At 31.7% G+C, this 25,550-nt stretch overlaps 1 protein-coding gene across 2 annotated transcripts in view; it reads left to right on the top strand.

Moving 5' to 3' along the window:
* The window catches only part of PLXDC2 (plexin domain containing 2), a 479,799-nt gene that overhangs the window by 368,588 nt on the left and 85,661 nt on the right, over positions 1-25,550 (top strand). For both annotated transcript variants that reach the window (XM_031939892.1, XM_003771887.3), the window contains exons 8-9: positions 12,635-12,730; positions 12,966-13,047. In XM_031939892.1, the coding sequence (XP_031795752.1) occupies positions 12,635-12,730; positions 12,966-13,047 (178 nt within the window). The remainder of the gene's footprint in view (positions 1-12,634; positions 12,731-12,965; positions 13,048-25,550) is intronic.

Raw genomic sequence — 25,550 nt, 5'->3', positions numbered from 1 at the left:
ATCAAAGAACACAATTTACCTTGTGATGAATGTATAAATGGGGAAGAATTCTCCTGCATCTTATATGTCTTCATGATGTCAGCCTCAATATTTGACCAAGTGTTTCAGCTGCTTTTGTGATTGGTGGACTACTGAAATTGTAGGATTGTGAATTTTGAAGGGATTCTGAGAAATCCTCTAGTTTGTCCCCTTGTATTTAGCTGGCAATACATTTGATCAGCCCTAAGAAATTTGAATGTATCCTGTGTTCAATTGTCCATGGGCAGGAGTTTCATGGTTTCCTTCCTTTCCAATGTATAGCACTGACTATCATTAGGAAATCCATCTCTCTATCAAATCAAAGTTTATGCTCTCTTTTGCTTCCATTGTAGCCAACTGAATGAAATACAAGAGGGAAAACTGCATTTAAAGATCACAGGACCATAGATTTAACAATGGAAGAAATTTAAATGCCATTCATTAAGCCAAACGTCCTCATTTAATATGTGAAGAAAATTAGGCTCAGATAGATAAATCAATTGCTCTTGGACCCATAGCTAGACAATGTCTGAAGAAGGGTCTGAATCCTGAAGGTCTCACTACCACTCAAATTAACATACTCTCCATTATATCACCTAATTGTCTAAGCCTTCCTCTGTCCTTGCCCTGCTCAAATAATTCTCTTTGTGGGGGGCACATTATTCTTGTTTCTTAACCATCTCCCATAAGGTCTATTATACAACTTTTTTTTTATCCTATTAGTGAGACCTTCTTTCGGTTCTTATTAATATTCATTATGGGGGTTAGACATAAGCAGATTGGTGATAAATCCAAGAATACTCTCATGTTAATCTGGCCCACCACATATAAAGATATCAAATACAGTGTAGAGAAAAATTTATTTTCTTGATGTCATGAAACTTATATGCTATTCAAAATCAAGCTGCCAAAGATTTATTGAAACAATTGAAGAATGGTGAATACTGTTTTACTTTTGATATGAAAATATACATAAAAACAGAGGTTCCTGTAAAGTAGGGGCTAGCTCCCTGGGGGCCAGAGTCAGGATAAATCAAAGTCCTTGGTCTTTAGGGAGAGAAGTGAAGGAAGCAGGCAAGCTGCCCCACAGCTTGCCAAAGATCTCTTCCTGGATTCTGGAATCTGGAGTCTCCAGCCTCCTTGTCCTGTCGCCAAATGACTCTGACTCTTCTCCCTCCACCCTCCAATCCTTTCTTCGATTATCTTACTACCAAACATTCAGCAAGCAACAATGGTGAAGAGAGCCGTCATCCAAATATATATTAATGGAGCCATTGTCTCACATCAAATAGGTAGCCTTAAGTGCTCTTTTGTCTGATTCAGAGTTTCAGCCCTCTACAAGTTCCATCACTATATAGCTTCTCCAATCTCATCTGAAAAATAGGAAGATTAGCATAGATGATCTTTAAAGTAGCTAACATTTGTAAATTTATGTTTCTCTCCCTGCTTCTCTCTCAACCCAAACACACAAGAACAAAAATTTCTAAATTATTTTTAACACTCCAAAATAATCATTTTTATTAATCATTGAGGACTCCTCTATTTTTGTGTACAAAGTCAAAATGATGATTTGCTGAGGGATTGTTAAGATTACAAAAGTTAGGGCCTCATGAACGAAGTGATATTTGAATTGAGCCTCATAGGGTTTTAGGAAGTTCAAGGGGCAGAGGTAAAGAAAGAGACAGCATTTGGATTGAAATATAGACTATGACAAAAGAAAGAAAATATGGTCTACAAAGAATGAGCAAGTAAACAAGGTTGTTATATGAAGAATTGTAACGTACAATCAGTCTAGGAAGATAGGTTGACATATATCCTAAAGTCAATGGAAAGTCATATAAATTTCCAGAGCCAGTGGAAGAAAATGGTTATACTGATTCTATAGGAATAATTTGTTAGTTGTGGGAAAAAAAAGATTAGTGAAGAAAGAGAACACATGGGAAAAGATCAATTAGGAAGCTATTGCAATAATCCAAATTCTAAGGGCCTGGTTTAGCATAGTGATAGTTGTGAGTAGAGAAAAAGAAAATGATGAGAGAAATGGTAAAGAAATGGCATCATTAGTGTTGGAATCCTTACAAAGTGTTAACTCATTAGAGTTGATAGAGACAATAATTATCTAATTTAGCATGGTTCAGTATGATTGATCTGATCTTACAAGGAGATGTTACGGGCCAGAACTTGAAACAAGGTACTAAGTAGAAATGATAGAAACAATGCTTGTGTTCACACCTTTAGAGAGCTCATATAAGCAAGAAACTCTCAGGGCCAGAGAGCACTCTGGGACAGACACAGAGCACTCTGGGAGAGCCAGAAGCCCTCTCTCAGAGGCAAGACAGATTCATTCCAACTTTCACCCTGGTGCTGGCTGGAGACATTTGGAGTTGAGCTAGAGGAGTCAGATCCATTCCAATTTTCACCTTTGTTCTGGCTGGAGGCTGAAGGATAAACCTTTGGATTTGGAGACATTCAGAGGGAGCTCTTGGAACCAAGCAGAGAGAGATAGGCCACCAAGAAAACTAACTGGGCTATTTTAGAGGAAGCAATAAAAGATCTGAACTTTTATCATCTGGTTGCGTTTTGAGATGATTATTACTTTTAACTGAAACTAAGGCTGCCTCCAGAAAACCTCCCCAAAAAACCTTCTCCCAGAGAGAACCATTATTATTTCAAAGAAGAGAACACCACAATTAGGATTTGATGATTGATTGAATATGTAGGACAAAATTAGAGTGAAGAGTTGAGGAAGACTCCAACATAGCTGACTGGCTAGAAAGCTGACTCTGACCTCGACAATAATAGGTATTTAGGATGAAGGGTGAAGTTAGGCAGAAAGGTAATAAATATTTATGATGATTCTTCTAGATGGATAATTCTAGCTGGCAATTGGAAATATGGGACTACATCTTAGGAGAGAGATGAATGGCTTGCTTTTTGATGCCTTCTCCATAGACTTTATAGATGACTACATGGGTACTCATCATCAAGATAAAGTGTGTAGAGAAAGGTAGATGGTCATTAATTAATTTCCTGTATTTTACCCCACTTTTTTCTCTTTCAAATTACACCTGAGTTGATACTCAGTTTATTTCTTAGTCTTTGTCCTGCTATCACTTCCCAAAAATGTTACTCTTTATCACATTTCAAATTAATCAATAAGGTAGTAATAAATTTATTGCAGAAGGGGCCTTTGAGGCATCTAAGCTAATTTCCTCATTTTTAAATGAAGTAACTAAGATTCACAAAAGTTAAATGACATGTCCAATGTCTTACAAATGGCAAAAGACAGGACAGGAATTTGGATTTAGATACTTCTTGTGAGGGAAGATGTTTATTCCTACATTCCATTATTTCATTTTTGCATCTTAACATCATTGTTGCTTTTAAGAAAACATTAACTAGCTTACTTAGCATTTTACTTTTCAGATCATTCCCTATGGGATTTATTTTTATTTAATGCATTGTTTTTTCCTCAATAAATATAAGATGCTCATTTATATAAGTGCTCATTCCATTAATCTTACTCTCCAATTTATCATTTTCAATTTCATTATTATTCTTTAGTAGACTTACATTCCTCCATTACACTTTTGAAAATCTCTATCCCTGGGATTAATTAATGTAGCATTTCTCATAATTCCAGAAAACATTTTGTTTTCAGAAATTTCCAAGTGCACATTAGTGGAACCAAAGTCTTATCTAAAATACGTCAGGTCTACTTTACCTGGAACCTGTCAAGATCCATTTGTTATGGTTCTTATATAATAACATTATCATAGAGAAAATATAATTTGTGACTTATTAGTAGAAAAATAGCATTAATCAATAAATTAACAATCATTTATGTGTTAGTATTATATGGCAATCAGTTAATAAGTATTTATTAACTTCTCCTTATTCTTCATGTCCTAAGCTAAGCACTTATGGTGCAGAGAAAGGCAAAAACAGTCATTGTTCTCAAGGAACTCGTGATTTAATAGAGAGACAATATACAATAACTATTATACAAATAAGATATATAGAGGATAAACAGAATAGTCTCAGAAGGAAGAAACCAAAATAAACAAGGTCTAAGGAAGTCTCTGTATTAAACATAAAGATGCTGTCCTAGGTACTGGGAATGAAAATATAAAGATAGAACAGTCCCTTCTCATAAGGAATTTACTTCCTCCTAGTAGGCCATTGGCAAACAATATGTGCATTTATAGTTATACACAAAACTTGTACAGTGTCTATAAAAATTCATTGCAGAAAATGAGAAAGCAGTTAACAGTTGGAAAAAACAGGTTCTCAGGAAAGGCCTAATGGAGAAGTTGTTATGTGAACTGGAAAGCTAGGAATTTGAGGAGGCAGAGTTGCAGAATAAGTATATTCCAGGGATAAAAGACAAAACATCTGTACAAAGACAAAAACAGAAGATGCCATGTCATATGTGAGGAATAGCAAGAAAGCCAAATTGATTGAAATATTGATTGGATAAAAGAGTTTTAAATTATATGATTTACTCACTCAAAGACTTCCTTATACAAGTACCAAAATTGTACTTATAGCTATCTGCATACATTTATTTAATACCTAACATGTGATACAAGGAGAAAAAACCACATCTCTACTCTCACAGAATATATTGTCATGTGAGTGAGTGTGTGTGTGTGTATGTGTGTGTGTGTGTGTATGTGTGTGTATTTGTTTATGGCAGCCAGAGAAACCAGAGGAGAGAATAAAATTTATTAAACAACTCAAATGCAAATAATTATAGGAATGAACATGTAGGAGATCCCAGACTAATCTTAGAGATTTAGAGTAAACTTGTATAGTAGAAAGCTTGAAAGGTATGAAGAATTCCAGGAGGCAAAGGTGTAGAAAGAATCTGCTCCATTCCTTAGATCATATTATATGTTAATACACCAAAGTGGGAAGGGGACAAGAAGAAATGTAAGAATAGCAGTGAGAAATGAACAAATGTCAGAATATAGGCATTATTTAGGAAAAAAGTGTAAAATAAGCCTATGGATAGGAGATAAAGTCAAGGGACTTACCTTGATTCATTTCTTTAGATAACACCTATCTCAAAATATATCATAACAAACTGAGGCTTGGAAGTCCCTCTAATACTAGTCCTCCACTACACAGCAAGATGTGACAAATTCATGTTAAGTTGCTAGTTTTAAGATTTCAAAACATTGAGACAAAAGTCATTCTAACAAAATCATTCAAAAATAATGCCAGAATTCACTGCATTTTAACCCAGGTGACATTCATTTAAGTTTAACACTTCCTTAAATTGTTATCTTTTATCCATGAATTCACAAGCATTTTGAGAACTGGAGACTACTTACTGGTAGATATATATTAACCAATACATGATAATCCATCCTTCATGAGGCAATGTGATTTGATGTGCAACATTATGATTGACAAATGAATACAAAAATTTGGCCTTTTAAAAATAAAGTTTAAAAAATTTTGTAGAACAAAGATTTCCAACCTTGACCTCCTTGACCACTCTAAGGCTGGCTACGTAACTGTCAATTTATATTGTAGTGTTATTATTAACACATTAATTGGCAGCCTAAACCAAAAGCATGTTCATATTTTTTTTTGTAATGGACAAAATCAAATAATTTCATCATTCATATCCATAACAGAAATACATTATATTATTACACAGTGGAAAAGATTAGTTTGGGTGAAATAGCTTTAAATTTAAAATGAATACTTCCAAAATGTATGTGTAAGTGCTCACATTTACATAGCATTTTAGGATCTTCAAACTGCTTTTGTTTTTTCAAGATGATAAAAAAGTGACTGCATGTCCTAAATCAACTAGTTTCATTTCATTGAAAATATCCCAACAAAACCTGATATGGAATTAGAGGTATTTTTTTTTAATTAAAGCTACTTAGTAGATTTAGCAAAATAACTTCATCATAAGTGAAAATTTTTAAGAGCTGTTCTCAAATTTTGGAAGGATTTTTTAAAACTTAGATTTGATATTTAATGTGATTCATGTCAGTCACTGCCAAAAGAAATTTACTTAATTTTATGCCAAAAGATGCTAGTTCTCTGCAATTTTGTCATGTTTAATTAGACCTGAAAATTCTGCAAGAGATTTTGTAATTTGCAATTTTAAAGCTCATTTCCCACCTTGAAAAAAAAAGCTGTTTAGAAGACTTTTATGGTAGTGTTGTTTCCAGATTAAATTAAATTTATTGAATTGATTGAATATTAGAAGTTATGATTTATATTTCTTAGTCCTTTATCATTGCTAAGTATGTTAAGAATAAAAATCTGTTAAATTGTGACTCACAGAAGAGAAGATAATCACAATAGTTTTTGTTTTGATGTTTTGGAGATAGAGCAGTTCTAGTTTTTAAATCAAAGTGAATAAATTGAAATAAATAAGAGGATCAAGGACCAATGAAATGAAAAATGAAGCTCTACATTTAATTCAGGGCACCAGCAGAATTCCTTTGGTCACTAAGGCTCTTAGAGACCTCATTAACCACTGAAGGCTGTCTATAAGGACAAATAAATGGAGATTATAAAGTTATTCCATAAAATATGTTCCCTTGACATATCATAAAACACTTCAGAGGTAGATAGCATTTTGCCCAAATTGAACTTTTAGTATTTTGATACTGATAAATGTTTAAAGGACTTTATAAAGAATATTCTGTGGTTGTTCTAGATAGTATACTGGGGCAATTGGGTGTTGGTTCATTTAACCATATTTTTTCTATGTTGAAGGAAAGAGAAAGTTTACATAAATCGAGGGATAGAGCAGTATATTAATTTCATAAGATATGCAGGAAGAAAAAAAATGAATCTCTGGTTGGATCTTCCTTGTAAATTGTTAAAATAAGACCTCAGATTTATCTAGTTCCTTGCTTTAAGAAGAAAACTTGGAGGAAGGGAGAAACTCTCTCTCACCTCTGAGTGTTATATAGAAAATCAAGCAATTGATAGGCTTTTATTAAGCACTTAAGACATGCCAGACATAGTTCTATGCTCTGGGGAGAAAGCATTTCAATCAGACCAGTACCTTGGGCTTTTTCTTTACTGATACTTTGTTTTCTTTCGCAAAAGAGCTATTTCAAAAGTCTTTTGGGAAACTTGGACTATATTTTTGGAAGATCAAGATGTACTATGGAATACTCTTAAGAGAAATTTCTTTTCATATTTGAAAATTAGGTGGATTGTGTGGTTGCATGATATGATTCTTTTTACATGATAAGTACTCTGTAAATACTGTTGAAGAATGAACCGGAAAAATGTGGTGACCATTTGGAGTTCATCATTAAGCAAGAGGAATTATGTAAATAAAGAATTATTAGCAAGTAATTTATTTCACTGCTCAGCACTACCTCAGTCACAGAACATTACTATATGTTTATGCATTCCCAAGCTAGTATCAAAGTTTGGAGAACAAGAGGGAAAAAATGATCTGAATAAATAAGCGCATATTTAGATATTAGCCTCCCAGGTAGGTGAAGAATGGTGTGGACGGAATGATATATGGATTATCATGTAGCAATGTGATTTAAATATTTATTAATACTGATAAGTCACTGCCAGGAAAATCCTATTGTGTTGCCTCATCATTGATAGGAAAGTGACTATGAGTTCTTGAAAGCAATGGAGGACAATTTCTGGCCTGTCTGTCTCTCCTGCAAATTCAAAAGGTGGAACTGGTAAAGGACTGTTGCCTGAGAATCTCCTTTGGAAGGTTCATCACTACTATAGCTTCAAGGTGATATGATGTTGACCATGGGAACTGTTAAAGAACATATTATGGAGAGATTACAATCTGAGTCCATAGAAGAAATAACCAAGCCAGTGAAATCATAGTAGCCAAAAGAACTGGAGTAAATGCTAATAATTCTCATTTAAGTATTATTTTACATGTTATTGCAAAGAATAATTATAAGGGATAGGGTATATTGCTTAAATTGGATTGCATGTATTCCCATATGAGCACATAGAAAATGATTGCTATTGACAGTATCTCCTGAATTTGTTAATTATACCTTATAATTGATTCAGTAATATATGCTGGTCACAAATCTGTGATTTAAAATTAGCATTTTGTAGCACATAGCTTTAGGATTTTTTGGTTAATTAATTAGATTTTATATGTTTGATTGTGTTACAAGGAAATTTTGCTTTTGAACAGATCCCTAATTGCTAGGTATTGGAGCATGTCCTGATTCAATGAGGTGCTACAAAAACAGTCCAAATACTATAACCTCTGACAAGAAAGAAAACAGTACTTTAGCTGGGTTCATTTGAAGTACTAGAGCCAAAGCTTTTCTGGTTTTAAATTAGTTGAGTCTAATTTTAAGCAAAATATATTTCTATATGTATATATATATATATATGCATTCATCATATACATATGTATATATGTATGTGTGCATAAATAAATGAAAGTTTACTATTTTGGCTTAGAGTTTTCTCACTATTAATAACTATTAGTTGGCAGATACATATTTGAAATATAACAGAATTTACCATTTGGATTCTCTAGCTAAGCAAAAACTCATTATGTTAATTTTGCTTTGTGCAAATACTGTCCCTTCACCCAGGCTGCCACCATTCTAGAAATAACTAACAAGTATCATATCTAAAAAAGGAAAAGACATGTTTCATTCCATTCACTGATCCTAACACAAACAGCCTTCATATTATTCACTATAATTATTAATTAATTTTTGGTGGTCAGAGATTAAATTCTTTAAATTCATCATTATATGATCCCCATTATAGATCCATACAGTCTATTAATTTCTAACATCTAATTTTCTTGTTTATCAAAAGAAATGGAGAAGCAACATGTAGGAATTTATTGAGCTGAGAAATCTAATGATGCTAATCAATTTTTGTCTTTTTCTCTCAAGACAAATGCTTAAAAAGAAAAATAGATTTTCTGATACATATGTCTAAATTTTATGTATACCAAGTACAAGTGTACTCATGTCTCTTCTATTTTATTCAGCTGAATATGCCCTTCAAAAATATTAGTGTCTGAATGGAGTTTTTTTAAAGTATGTATTCATAGATTATTGGAAATCATTTTGCAGATATTTAAACTGAGAACTAAATGAATAAACTGATTTACTCAAAGTTATACAGCTAAGACTTTTAACTCAGGCCTCCAGACTACAGTTATACTCTCCTCTTCCTACCATTTACCACTGACTCCAATGATCTTCTTCAGAATTTGAATTCGACTTAATTGAGATAAAACTCTCCTTGGAGACAAGCTGAACTGACTTCTGACACATAATGGTTGTATGGCCATAGGTCACAGCTTTCAATCCCATAACTCCTGAATAATCTGGGAAACTTTTTTAAAAATTGAAAATTGTAGAATATTTTGTAATCAGCTTTACTAGAGGGAATTCCTCTAAATGGGAGTTCCTTCTCCTGGTGAACTGGACATGTCACTAAGGATGGCAATTGGAGGTGTTATCAAAAACTCAGTTGCCCATGGGCTAAGTGTCTGAGATTAGAATCTTTCCTTAACTGCTTTGAGTGCTTAACACTTCATTAAGACTTTTGGAACAGTCTCTATATAAACCACATTTGTACCATGTGTGGGAATGTTAAGTTATTTTATATATAGCTACAGCTGACATTTAAAGAAGAATTTATCACTTACAGAGTCCTTTCTACATTTGATATAATCATCTCCCCAACTAGATTGAAAGTCTCTTGAAAGAAGGTTATCATATTTCTTGTAATAGTGGTTGGTATACATCTAGTAACATGGCCAGAGTGAAAATATTTATTTGAGTCTAAAGTTATAGTGAGGTATATACCAAAGTTCAGATTTTCCTATTGAACTAACAGGATGACTCTCAGCAAAGCAATTAACTTCTCATTACTATCAGCATCTTTTTAAGAATGTTAACTTCTTTGTAAGAAATTAATATTAGTAATTCAGATAAAATATAAAATTTCAAGTTTAGTTTTTCTCTTTCCAATACTTTCTATTGCTTTGTAACAGTTTGTCTTCTTCATTGGAGCTATTGTTTAAATTAATTTACAAATTGTGGTGAATGCATTTGCACAAAAGTAATTGTGTAAGTATGATCATCTATAAATCTTTTGAATCAATAAACAGAAAAGTATTTATTAACACTTACTATGTTCAGTATTTATTAACACTTACTATGTTCCAGGAAATTTCCTAAGAGTGGAGTATAAGTGTTTTTAAACAAAATAAAATAAAGGTATCTCTTCCTGAGATATCCCTTCCCTTCAAGGAGTCTCCTTTCTAATATGGGAAAACAACACTTATAGAACAGAAGTAATCATGACAGGGAATTTTGTTCTGAGAAAGTAGAAAATGAGTGGAATATGTCAATAGTCTGGAAGTATGACGTCCATGGATGCAATATGAAATTCAAATATCTAATATCTAGGGCTAGGCGATAAAGTGAGAGAAGTACATTAGTTTGCATATATTTATTCACTAATTAACTGACTTGGGCTCTAGAATTGGAAGTTCAAATTGGATTCACCCTCTCAGAAAGCAGGGTATACTTTCTGGGACATCTATGGATGGAAGTTATCTCACATACAATTGATTCAAGTGGGAAGTAAAAGTTCAGATGTGGTAGGAAGTTGGTATAGCCTAGGAGACTACCTAGATTAGGATTTGAAAGATCTTCTGAAATCTGGGGCCAAAAGAATAAGTAGTCTGCTAAGGTAGTTTGCATGCTGTCACCAATAACTTGAGTTTGGTCTAAGAGAATGAATTTCAATGGTGAATTCCTAAAATCATCTACTTAGACCTGAAGGGAGTTTTAAAGGTGATTTAATATAACCCTATAATTTAACATATGAGGAAACTAACTCTTAGATAGGATAAAAAACTTACCCAGTTTCACTCAATATTTTTAATACCTGCTGACTGGGTGAATATTTTGTGTACCTAGATCCACATTCAAGTTCTGAGATTGTAAAGATAGTGTTATTCCTACTATGCTACTTGCCTTCCCTAATTTATTATTATTATTATTATTTTATTTTAAAAAATCATATGTTCCATAGAGAAATTAAACTTTTTAAAGTTTTCTATTATGTTATTTATATTTAAATTATATAATATAATAAATATAATATATAAAATAGTATAACAATACATAATAATATGAATAAATAATATAAATTATAACTATAGCAAATATAATGTGTATTTATAATTATATTATTTTGTTGTATTGCATTTATTATATACTTAGATAAATTATGATAATACAATTATAATTATTTATTATAGTAATACTTTGAAGCAAATGTCATGCTATTTAACCTAACCCCAAGTTTGTTCAAACTTTAAGCGGGGGGAAAAGTCTTGATTTCCCCATAGTGGGGGCAGCTAAATGAAATAATGAATTCATTGCTAGAACTGATACTGGGAAAGCTTAGATTCAAATCCTGCCTTGGGCACTTACTCGCTTGTGTGACTATGAAGAGGTTATTTAACATTTATCAGGTTGCTTCCTTATCTGCAAAATGGGTATAATAGCAGCACCTACCTCATGGGATATGTTGGGACTCAAATGTGATAATATATATAAAGTGCTTTGTTAGCCTTAAAATTATATAAATGTTTATAATCACCATCAACACTTTAGGAAAAGTGATTCTTGTACAAAAATATTTATAGCAGCTCTTTTTGTGGTGGCAATGAACTGAAAATTTAGGAACTCAGGAATGATTAAGTTATGGTATTTGAATATAATGGAATACTGCTAGAAAGATGAGTAGGTATATAGAAAATTTGGCAAGGTTTACATGAACTGATGCAGAGTGAAGTGAGCAGAACCAGGAGAATATTGTACATACTAATGGCAACATTGTATGATGATCCACTATTAATGACAGAAATTCTCAGCTATACAGTGGTCCAAAACAATATTGAAAGAAAATTTCTATTCACAAAGAACATTTGAAATCTGAATATATAGATTGAATCATACCATTTTCATTTTCTTTATTTTTGTGAGCTTTTTTGTTCTGTTTTTTCCCACAACACAACTTATGTGGAAATATGTTTTGCATGGTTCCACTTATATAATCTATATCAAATTGCTTACCATCTTAGGAAAAGAATGAGAGAGGGAGGAAAATTTGGAACTCAAAAATTTTAAACTAATCTAAAAATTTGTCTTTAAATGAAATTTAGGAAAAAAAAACATTAAAAAGAAGAATCACTGTAGCTTGGAAGAACTATTGCCATTATATTTTAGCTTTAGTTGTCAAAATCTTCAGGAGACAAATATAGGAAAGGAAGCATCTGATATATGATATGATTGAGGAAAATAAACTATTAGTATTCTATCTAAATAAATTAGTGAGCTACTGGAGAGTCTGATCAGAATTTTCACAAATTTCTTACTGGAAAAAGGCTCCTAAAATAATCTTTAAGAGACCAAATAGATAAAGAATTTGACTTAAATGTATAACAGATGGAAATTAGTGCAATTTCTATATTCCTTGACTTTTGTGAGACATAATTTGCTTAGAAAAAACATTTGTATATTTTGTTTTGTTTTCCTTTTCACAATTCCCTGTATTTTTTTTTTTTTTTTTTTTGTGGTAGATGTTCGAAGGAGAACAATTTATGAATACCACCGGGTAGAACTCCAAATGGGGAAGATTACTAATATTTCAGCTGTGGAGATGACCCCACTACCCAGTAAGTTGCCTAAATAAGGGAATGAATGGTGCAAAGATTGTTAAATATAAAGTTCTGACATTTCTCAGGATTCTTTGAGAAATCAAATTAACACCTTCTAATCCTATACCAGAGTTCCAGAGATATTTTGACCTATTGAATATATTCAAGTGGTATTTTTTCCTATAAGAAGTAGTTGTTATTAAAATACACAAATGTGTTTTTGACAATTTCCCCTCTTGTATTTTATTTTTAGCTTGCCTCCAGTTTAATAGCTGTGGACCTTGTGTTTCTTCTCAGATTGGGTTCAACTGTAGCTGGTGTAGCAAACTCCAAAGGTAACAAAATAAACAAATCTGGTTTCTGCATTCCTGTGAGAATTTAAATGTATGTTACAGCACTGAATTTTATGTTTAAGCATTTGTACATATGGTAAAACACTATGTTGAAAGACCAAATATAGTGAGGAAAGAAAAATCTGCAATTTAAATTAACAAACAATTTAACTAATTACTTTCCTACCTCTGGAGTCATCTAAGAAAAGTATATTAGTATAGTGAATACCCTGTGGAAATCCCCCCCCTTACCAATGTTGATTACCACCTACTCTTAAACTTATAGTCTTAGAGAGTTACCTAAGCATCTTCTTAAGATACAGCTGAAATAAGCCAATTTTTATTGCTATCATTAAACTACAGAAAAGTTGGTTCTCTTTTGTTAAATTTGAAGCTAAAATATTCATAAAATATATGTTGTATTCATTAAATTAAAAAAAAGAACACTCTGGAAAGAGAGAACACAATTCAGGAATTTGCTACTGTCCTCAAAGGAACTGTCCATGAACAGTTCAAGAGCTTCCCATGTGTAAAGAGGAACATGGCAACTGTGCTCTTTACAAAGGATTTTTCACCTGCTGACCTTGTAGAATCATGTAGCATTCTAAAGAGAACTATATTAACAGTAAGATTTTTCCTTGTTGAATGAATTTGTGGATGACATCCAAGAATTTGTCGAATAAGGTTTCAGTTTGTTGGGGTTATTTTTTTTTCCTTTTTGTAGAAATTAAAGAAGTTCATCATTTTTGTTTATACCAGTGTGACTTTCACATATTTATTGGCTTCTGTTACTAGACTTTTTTTTTTCAAACAACACAGAAAAGAAAAATCTATTTTAAAATTACAATTATGATAAATTTTAATTACTAAGAACAATAATAATTATAACAACAACAACAATAATAATTGTTATTATCCTTTATCGGACTGCCACAATAGAGACAGTGCTGGACTTGTAATAAGGAAGTACTTATTCAAATCTAACATCAGACACTAGCTATGTGATTCTAGGAAAGTCATTTAATGTCTGCTGACTCAGTTTCCCCTATGTACATTAAGAATAATAATCACACTTAAAACCCAGGACATGTTGTGAAAATAAGATCATATTTGTGAAATGCTTTGCAAATATTAAGGTGCCATTCAAATGCTAGTTATTGTTATTACTGGATATTATTATTATGGTCTGTTAATATTTTCACTTCCTTTTCTGTAAAAAAAAATTGGCTTGAGATATTTCACTTGACATTTTTTTTAACTTTCATTGCTTTGTGACATATTAGAGAAATGACTGTCCAGGGTTAGAGGGGCTCTCTGTAGCAGACTGAAAGCTACTGACCCAGTTAGGAATCAAATATTGGCCTCATTGACTCCATGTTCTACACAACTGACCTACAGGGCTGAGACTTAAATTATACAACTCACTCGTGTCAGAGAGAATTTCACTGTCAGCAATGAATGAAAAGAGAAGGAACTATAAAATCTGCTTATCCTCCAAAGAGGAATAGGGCAGATACATTAAGCAGCTAATTAAGGAGACTTTGGATTTTTCCATTATGATCATTGTGAGTTCAATATGATTTTGCTGCTGCATTTGCAGCAAGGACAAATGGGGAATGAAGGCAAGTCCAGTTCATCAGCTAATGCAGCGACAGCTGTGCTCTCCAAGATTTATGAAGCATTCTTCATTTCCTGGCCCAGTGTAACATTCTGAGCAAAACTGTATTGACCACAATTCAAACTACAATTATATTTTCTGTCCTTTAGATTATGATCAGTAATTTTGTTTTTGGAAACAATTCTGAAATAATAGCTCATTAGCCTTTTTAAAAGTGCAGTTTGATTTAATATAGTTTAACTATGTTTGACAAATAGTTTGGGGAGCTAGTATGAAATTAAGGTTTTGGGATTATTTATATTTTTATTTTCTTGAATTGCCTCCTGATTTTCCTTAATTTTCTAGTTCATTACAAACTAACTTCATTCATTTATTTGATTACCAAAGAGAGCTAAATATTGCATTACCTTAATATCTGTGTTGTAATGATGTTTTGTGGGTCGCTATGCCAAAAGCTCTCCAAAAATCTTCTTTAATGGATAATTTTAGCATGATAAGTCTCCACATATAGTTAACCTTGTTCTTGGAAACTATCAGGACTGCTGTCAGCCAAGCCTTTGAAAGCTTATTGTTACTTCTATGTTAAGATGTAGCACCACAGAATATCTTTTAGGAAGTAATTTTTCATAATATGAATGGTGCCCTAAATATTCAGCTTAAAATAGCACAATGGACTTATAAGCATTAATGGTTAAATATAACACTTGTGTGACAAACTAATTTCACAAACTTTCTGAATGATTCTGTGTACAGTATTTTTCGATTGTTTTGTTTTTGGAAATATGTTTTCTCAGGCAAGAAAAAGAAATGACGCACACGTGTTATAAGAAAAAGAAGCTCAATATTTTGCATTTTCTATTCATTCTTAAATAAAAGTATTTTAATACATGATCCTAGAGAAAAATATCAAGCTCTACTGGCTTTATAATTATCATGAAATTATTGTATAAAATGAAGAACTAGAATTTAAGGAAGCTATATTTTTCAGAAATTATTTTCTCAAGTAATAGGAAGTAGTGATGGAAGGAATTAAATTTCATTAGTAATTTTTAACATGATTTTTCAGTATTTTGTCACATGAAATCTTATGAAGATACAAATACAAAATTAAAAGTTCAACTAGAAAAAATAGAAATCTTTAGGAGGCTAATTACATATGTATTGAATCGTGTTAATTAATTGGTTTATCTGTGGCTCATTGCACTTTTGTTCTTCTTAATTTCCTACTGCATTTTATTAATTTCTTCTTAGACTTGGGGCTTAAAGAATTGTTTAATGCCAAAAAGCATTTCCATGAATTTAATATATTTCTTAGAAAAATCAATAAAATGAAAGACGTATTAGCCTAAGTGGTTCAAATTTTGTGTCCTCACATTCTTCTTTTTGGAAGTTTCTTCTTTTCCTGTGTTTTTCTGTGGATGAAGATCAGTTAGTGGTGATTATCATAAGGTGAAGTTACGTTCTCTGGGAGAAAAGGCATTTTGATCAGTTATCAGGGAAAAGAAAATAATTGTATTCTGCTTGTATAGAGCTCTACCCACACAAACTCATAATAAGAACTTTTAGTGATTTAAAACTAAAATACCTGAATTCATTTTAAAACTAGGCTTAAAACACTAGACACAATTCTCTAAATTATGATATTCCTTTTATTTTTTTTAGTGATAAATTGAAGTTCCCTTTAAGGATGTTCCATTTTCATTGTATTTTCAAAATTATCTTAAAAGTAAAAATGAGTCATGCTTGGTAAAATTAGTAAAGATTAAATGGAAAAAATGCAAATAACCGTGAGCATGAGAGGCAAATTGCCAGATTTGAGAGCCAGAAATACCTGGCAATGCATTCTGTTTCTGTCATATTCCCTAGCTACAGGATTCTGGAGAATTCACTTCACATGTCAAATTTAAGGCAACATTCTAAAAATCAAGGAGGATTTGTAGTGATCTACATTGTTGGAAGGTATTTTCACACTTAGAATTCCCTGCATTAATGAAATCATGCTTTGAAATGAACTAAGAATATAGAAACATGAAATAAACATTTTCCTATAGTTTATATTTATAATTTATAAAACATTTATTTTTTCTAAAGAAAAATACTTATTTTTCCAATGCACACTTTCTACAAGATGGAAAAAATGTATTCTTTCTTCATTGACAGCTCCACCAATAAAGAAAAGTTTAACTTTTTTCTCTCCTTCTGAAGTCTATATCTTTAGAAATGTTCATACTGATGAGACTGATAATATATTCTGTCTGTGTATAAACAAAGTAAAATGGGAAAATGAAGCAGTTATGCAAATAATTGAGAGAAACAAAACAAAGTAAAACAACAATCACCCAAAAAGGAAGGGCTAAATTACCCATTATATTTTTTTTTTTCATTCACTGCATAATTTCTTAGCATCCCTCTAGAGTTTACCCATGTAAATGACACTATTATGTATAGGAAATAGAGATTGAAAAGTACCATTGAATTATGTTTGTATATGTATATATGTATGAGGATATGTGTATCTATGTATATGATATATATGGTGGATATGTAAGGATGTTTTTATTGTTGGTTCAGTGGTATCCAACTCTTTGTGACCTCACTTGGGGGTTTCCTAGCAAAGATATTGGAGTGTTTTGTTTTGTTTTTTTGCTATTTCCTTCTCCAGTTCATTTTGATGAAACTGAGATGAGGAAACTGAGTTAAATAACCTCCCCAGGGTTAACAAGCTAGTGAGCATCCATGGCTAGGTTAGAACTTGGGTCTTCTTGATTCCAAGCTGGATGATCTATATACTGTACCATTTAGCAGCTTTATATGGTATATGTATTCTATAACTATGTTTATGTATATCCTAGACATTAGTGGGGACAGTTTTTGCATATTTTCATAATTTGGTCTAATAAATATTAAATGATGACAATAATTAAATATTCAAAATATAGAAAATTCCATAATTGAAACATCTATGATAGCAGTAAATATATGTGATAACCTTACTAACATCAAAAAATTGCTTTTTAAAAAAGTTGTAATGGTTCAAAAGTCAAAATCCCCTTTAGCATGTCTGCTTTATCATACTTTCTAACTTATTTTTGTTCATTTTTCTCTATTGTCTGGCCTACCAGATAATTCATTTTGGGGATTTTAATGTCCCTTTTCATTAATATAGTTCATCTGATGTTGCTTTGATTAGTAAAAACCTTTCAAACTATGTCAAAGATATAGTAAATGATTATATAACATACAAGTGATATAAAACAGCATTTGAAATATCCCTAGAGAAAATATTGCTTCTTAGGTAGATATGATCAATTTTGCAGATGTTACATCCAAACTAAATTTGAAAAAATAAAAGAAAAACTTGGATTTCTTATCCTACTTTCATTATTAAATATGATAGTCATATATTCTAAATTTCCTAGAGCAGTCTGATTTTCAAAGAATTAGTCCCTTTCTTACAAATAGAAAACTGTTCAGACTATCTATTATGTGTTGAATGAATCCATAAACAAGTGCTTACTAAGCACCTACTATGTCAGCAACTGTTCTAGACATGAGAAACAAATATACAAAGAATAAAACAACCCAAATTTTCTAGGAACTTATGTTGTAATGATGAGACAAGTACATATGTAAATATATGCAGCATTAATATTAAGGTAAAATACAAAAATATACAAAGTAGTTAATACAAAGTAGTTTGGAAAAAAGAACAGGAGTAGTTAGAGTATCTAGAACTATTCAAGCAGAAGATGGTGTTTAGGCAGAATCTTAAAGGAAGAGATGAATGGTTTGAGATGGACTCAAAGAGGAAGTACATTGCTTTCCCAGGTGTATAAGATAGCCAATATTAACTTACAGGCAGAGGAGATAGAGTGGAACATGTGAAGAACAGAGAAAATGCCAATTTTACTAGACAGAATATTAGAGGGGAAGCAGTATACAAGGGAGATTGTTTGCTAATTTAGTAGGGATTTAGAAGTTGAAAAGAATATTCTAGAGGCAATAGAGTACTATAGTTAATTGAGTAGAGAAGCCATTTGACCTGTGCTTAAGGAACATTTATTTACTAGCATTGTATAGACTTGACTGGAGCCTTAGAATTGAGAGGAAGTTTTATGGGGAAAAGACAAGAATTCATATTTGAATATGTAGATATTAAGATGTTTCTAAAACATCTGATTTATGTGATCAATAGACAAATAGAGATTTGGAATTGTAGTCATTAACACGGAGGTGTTAATTAACTGTCCAGCAAGTGATGTGATTATCAAAGAGAAAAAGAGATGGAGAAGAGAAGAGGGTCCTAAAAAAGAATCTGTGTTATGACCCATAGTTAGGAGGTATTGTATAAAATCTAAATAAAATGTAAATAATGATATAAATAAAGCAAAGGAGAATTGAAATGGATTGAGCTGTTAAACAATGGGCAAGTTAACTAGTTTCATAATAAGGATTGAGGAGCAAAAAAAAAAAAAAAAAAAAACAGTTCAATCAGTGAATGGGATTAGGTTTTTCAAGAAATTTGGCTGAGGAGATAAGATATATGACAATAGTTTGAGGGAATAATAGGATCCAGAAGGGAGAGTTTTTTTTTTTTTTTTTTTGATATATTTCAGACTTTGGAACTATTCTTCTAAGTTACACTTACACTGGTGGGTCCCCAGAGTGCAAACGCTACATTATTCCCCCCCTCCCCCCCACAATTCTGAGGGACCCTGAAGGGAGGTAGGAGTTGCTTTCTCTAATGTTGTTTCTCATGAATTCACATTTTTGTGCTTTTCTCCATGATTATCAGTTGAAATCAATTAATGAAGCAGACTTAGAATTTAATAGAGTGTATTTACTAAAGTGGCATGGTAATAATAACTAATACAATCTTCTCTTCCCCCAAAAGTCTGTTACATACTCTCCCATCAGATTTCACAATAAAAAATCATTTGTAATATTAGATTGAATTTTCATTTGTTCAGAAGATTTAAAATCCAATGTGAGAAGAAATGGAGGCACCAAGTATAGGGGGCTTTCTCAAGGAATTTAGCTGGGAAAAGGAAAGATAGAGGACGACAGCTAAAGGTGATGATAAAATTAAAGGGATTATTGTTTTTGTTTTTTTTATTTTTTTAGGATGAGAGAAATATACATGCATTTATAGGAAACAATCAGATGGGAAAAATTAAATATTGGCAAGACAGAGTGATAGGGTAGGGCTATGAATAGAGGTTATCTAATAGATAAATAAGGTCATTAATGACCCTTTGCATTGGAAAGACCAAATTATAAAGTTCAGATGAGTTATGAATCTTAAAAATGTGAACTTATGTCCTTAACAAAAAATTAGATTTTATGCCATTCCTTCAAGATCAAGCCCACAAAAATATAGATATATTTTATTTGATGTGATGATTTGGAATACTTTAGCATTGCAGTGCCCAGTTATGAGGGACAAAGTGAGAAAAAACAGCTGATGCTACTTTTTAATAGCAAACAAATACAATTTTTAGTTTTGTTTTTTTTTTAGTCAGCATAAGTGAGAAAACAGAGCAGACTTCAAAAATCATTGTCAATTATGAAAAAGTTCTTAAGTAAGCCACTTCTCCACCCTCTCTAATGGCATCCCTCCTTTCCATTTTTTCCACTTAGTAGCAACTAACTGGCATAAAGTTCATTACATGTGACATTTTGCCAATTGTTTTTCCTCTTCCTATCTCTCTTAGGAATCCTAAGATTCCTATCTCTAAAATGAAGGAAGTATGTTAAATATTTTTTAAGATCCTTTTCGATTCTGTCTATGATTTTTACCTCTTGGTTTTTTTCATCTGTAAAAATATAGATGATTATAATAATTGTAATATCTGCCTTTTCATTAGATTGATAGTAAAACAAAATTATATACATAACCTATGAATTGTAAGTGTCAAGTATTACAATTAGGTGACAAATCCTTGCAGAAGAGTATCAAAAACTTGGGTGGTTCTGAAAATGTCATAATCACAAACACAAAAATTAAGTGTCTAGGAACCCCTTGGTGATTTGTGTTTCAATATCATTTCAAGACTACTCCTATTTCATTTATACACTAAAACTTTATTTAAAACTTTATCTCCATTTGATGTATCAAATTATTATAAAAAAAGTATGTTCCTAAAAATGCAAATAGGTTGTTGTCAGAATAGAAGATTATGGATTATAAAGTGATAACAAAGTAATTCATTTCCTCAATTTATCTTCCCTAAGTTAAAAAATAAAATCATACAATTTTGGAGATGTGGTAGCTATATCAAGTTATAAAAATTATTTAATTTTGAAGTTTCATATAATCTGTTTGTTTCAATATTATCCAAATAATATCAATGATTTGGGGAGTTTTCAGAAGAACAATGCTTTTAAGTAACTTTTTATGTAAAAATTCTATATTTGAATTTGTATCATATGATGTTTGTTTTACTGCACATAACTTTAGAAGTAGTCTTTTTTAAAATATAATGAGTGAGGTAAATGGGAAAAAAACTTTGCAGTACATTTCTTGATGTCTCATTTCTAAGATATATAAGCAACTGACTCAAACTGAAAAGCATATTCTTCAAGTGCTAAATGGTCTTCAAATTCCTCAAGGGATAATAGTTAAATGATAGAAATGCATTTTTTTCAGTAAAATAAATCTAAGCTGTCTATAGATATATGAGAAAAATGCTCCAAGTAATTAATAAATGGAGAAATACAAATTAAAATCATTTTGAGAATTTACCTCAGACCTATTAGATTCATAAAATTGACCAAAAATGATCAATTTGGGGTAGACTGTGAGAAAACAAGTAAATTCTAGTGTTAGTGGAACTATAAAGAGGTCCAACAATTCTGGGAAACAGTTTGGAACTGTTAAATATTATTAAAAATTATTAAAGTGTTTAACCTTTGACCCAGCAATACTATTAAAGGACCCATATTACCAAACATTTATGCAACCTTTTTGTGTGATAACAAAAAAATTAGAAATTGAGGGTATCCTTTGTATAGGACTAACCAGACAAGTTATAGTATACAAAAGTGATTGTACTATTATAGTTCTATTGTAACATAAAAAATTGTGAAAAAAGAAACATGGTTTTAGAGATACTCGAGAAGACTTAGATGAGCTGAAACAGAGTAAAGTGAACAGAGCCAGGAAAATAAAGCATATAATAGCAACTCTATTTTAAAGACAACCAATCTGATCAATACAAGAAGCAACTATAAGGATTCATGGTAACATGCTATCTATCTTATCATAAGATAAATAAAAGATTCAGTTCAGATTGAAAAATACAAATATATATATGTAGTTATATCTATGTCTACATATATACATATGATATATATGTATTTTATATACACATACATGTTTTGATAGATGTGTATATATATATACCCATAAATGCACACACACACACACACACACACACACACACACACACACACATATATATCCTTCTTTTATATTTTTCCTATTGAGTTGGGGTAAGAAGTCAGAAAAAAAAGGCAGATGTATATTACTTAAAAATTGGAAATTAATTTTAAATAATGTATAGCTTGACTGTTTTCAATGATCATCATATTATACAATACAGTTCAATTTCTTAAACATTTGTTAATTGCCTACTATTGCTACACAACATACAAAATGCTAGAAACAAAGACAAAACTGAAATTGTTCTAGTCTCTGCTTCAAGAAAATTGCATTCTTTTGGGTGATTAAAATAGAGAGTATTATGTTAATATTAACAATAACTTATATGTATATATTTCTTTAAGGGTTTGATAAAGCTTCACAAATATCTTATTTGAACCCCACAACCCCGCTGGAAAGTAAGTGTTATGATGATACCCGTTTTACAAATGAGAAACATAAGGTAGAGTAGTGACATATGTGAAGTCATAGATTTAGTAAAGATTATTCTAGGATTTGAATTTAAAATATTGGTAAATATGAAACTTATACAAAATTAAGAAAAAGTCTTTTGCAGTACTCTGAAAGCACACTGACTATTCTTTGGGATGAACCCCAGCTCCTCATAGAAGGGGTAGCCCTTGATTTGGTACTCAAAGTGCTTTGGGATTAAGAAGGCTCCTCTTTGTGGAATGCTAGTTGACATCATGGTGTATTTGCTTAGGACCAGGATTTTGTAAACGAAGGGAAAATAATAAGTTTGCATGAAATATACAACAGTCCTTTTATGATATAGATATTTATTGTGGTACAACAATACCTGATGTCACTTTTCCTATTACCAGAAGTAGGGTTTCAAAAGACTATCATTAGGGCTGGCTGTTGAGGATGGATTCAGTATTACTAAAGAGAAAAAATATAGAAGTTTAAAAGGTTTCTTAGGAGCGGAAAATAATCATTGCTAAACTTCTAGGCTCCATTTATTTCTCTGGAAGGATGTAATTTGGCTTTCTGGTTCCATATATCCTATAAGAATATAATTCTTCCATTCCAAATAACAGTTGAAGAGCATATTTCTATTTATTATTTTTCTTTTTTGGGTGTTAGCTTCCCTAAGTGTTGTAATCAATTGGTTTCTTGGCAATGGGCCAGTTTTGAAGATAGACATAAATGGAATTTAGAAGCCTGGTTATTATTTTCTGAATGTTAAATATATTTGGACATAGTCTCTGGGTAATGATGGCAGCAGTTCCCACCTGAAATATTGAGATTTTCCTTCAAGTTTTCTTTGATTTTTGAGCCAGAAAATCATGTTTGTTTTAAATCCGTACATCATTTGGCAAACTTACTTGAAAAAATCACAAGAATTAATTAACATCACATCTGTTTATGTCCTCTCTTTCAGGTTATCCAAGTGATTCTGAAAGTTTCTTTATTCATTATCCAGATGTGATACCCTTTCTTTAGATTGCTATGTTTTAGGAAGTTGGAGGGGAAAAATTAAAAGTGCGATTTTGGTGGTAGATTGCATGATCCATTCCCTCTACTTGTTTGCACTAATAAAATAATGAGTTCTCCTGAAAATAATTAAGAGTTAATTGCCCAAGAATGAAATTGCATTTGTTCAATTTAAGAACAGTAGGCATTAAATTAGCATGGGAAATATGGTGTGGAAATGGCAAGGGAACAAAAATTGCATAAAAACAAAATTTGCTGTCTGCTCGGGCACTGGAAATTTTAACTTGTGTGGGGCATATTAGGACAGTCTAGACTTACAATCAATGTGATTATAATGTTGATTTTTTTGAGTAACATTCAAATAATATATAGACTATATAATAAGAAGTTGTAAAAGGAGAACATATGATAGAAGGAAGAGCAGGTTTTAGTTATAGGTATTCAGCCTTCAAAATGAGGAAGTAATGAAAAATGTTTTCCTGACAGGAACAGTACTTTCAAAGTTTGTGCAATAAAGCATCATTAAAATATTCTCTGTTTTTCATAATTGCGATAATACCTGTTCCTATGAATTAAAAAAGGGAAAGGGTTACAGTGCTCCATAATATTTGACATGAACATCCCAATTTTTCTTTCAGGGTGTTTGATTTTTAAATATACCCTTCCTATTAAGATAATCTGGCAAAAGATGTCATGGGAAGCAATGCTGTAGTTAGAGATGTCAAAGTCCAGGCCAGAGGGCCACCAACTGCCTGCAAAATCCCTAGAGTGGCCTAAACAATAAGTAATTGGGAATATTTACCAAAATAATTAAAAATACAATACAACAAAGATAATTTTGAACTGTGGTTTTACATGTCAACATCCAGCCAAAGAGATTGCTTTCTTATTATGTCTGTCACTGCTATAGAGAATATTTACAAGTAAAAAACTCCAGACAACAGCATCTGGAATTTGAGACATTAGCTGTAATATAATTATTAATATCCATTCAATATTTCAAAATCCCTTTGATTTTTTTCAGTGTTTATGTTCCCTTCACTGAAGCAAATGATGATCTCTTTATGACATATTAGATAGTCTTCAAGAATTATTAATCTATATCCTCTGTCTGCATAGCTTTGGAGCACCCAGAGTTGTCTCCATGACATGGGGCAGTCTCAGAATGGGATTTAAATGGAGGTGAATTATTTAGTGGCTCTGGGATCTCACTGCCATAACATTTCTTTCCACTGGATAGATAACTACTTCTGTACATCTTCCCTTCCTGAGCAATTTTTTTTAAAAAAGCTTTTCATAAATCTTCCATAGAATATCCACTCAGTGAGTATTCTGCTGACAATTATTTGACCTACAAAGGTTACCAAAGTCCCTACAAACACACTGAAGCAATTGCTTCGTATTGAGGAAGACCTGGGTTCAAATACCTCTGACATACTGGCTGTTTGAGGGTAGGGAAGTCATTGAGTGACTTGGTCTCCAGAAAAAACTTTTAAGATTATATTTTACAGAGAAGAATCCAGTCTTTCTTGGTTAGGGGGTTACTTTAACTAGTAGTTCCCATGCCAGTGAAGTCATAGGTCCATTATCGATCCAAATGTTCATCAAAGTACTACTTAGACTACAATAATATAATAATAAAATAACTGTCATATTCAAATTTTCAATAATATCGCAATCACATAGATCATTTACTTGTATCACAGTTGGAGAATACTGGAAACCAGGAAAAGAATATTCATAGTCACTAAAACTTTTAGATATACAACAATCCACTAAAGACATAGTTATATTTCATAATGACATATCCACAAGGATGAAAAACATTTGATTAAAAGCTTGGTAATAGATTGCGTGTATCAGATATTCAGAGACCACTACAGATATGGTTAGGTATTGCCATCAACTTGGCTTCAAGAAAGGAATCTCAATTGAATCTCAAATGACTCTCAAAGGCCTGGGATATGGAGGTGTTTCCATCAAAGTCATTGGAGGGAAAAAAACAGA

This window comes from Sarcophilus harrisii, chromosome 5 (assembly GCF_902635505.1).
Source record: "Sarcophilus harrisii chromosome 5, mSarHar1.11, whole genome shotgun sequence".
Classification (NCBI taxonomy): Eukaryota; Metazoa; Chordata; class Mammalia; order Dasyuromorphia; family Dasyuridae; genus Sarcophilus; species Sarcophilus harrisii.
This window is presented reverse-complemented; position numbering and strand designations above follow the sequence as displayed.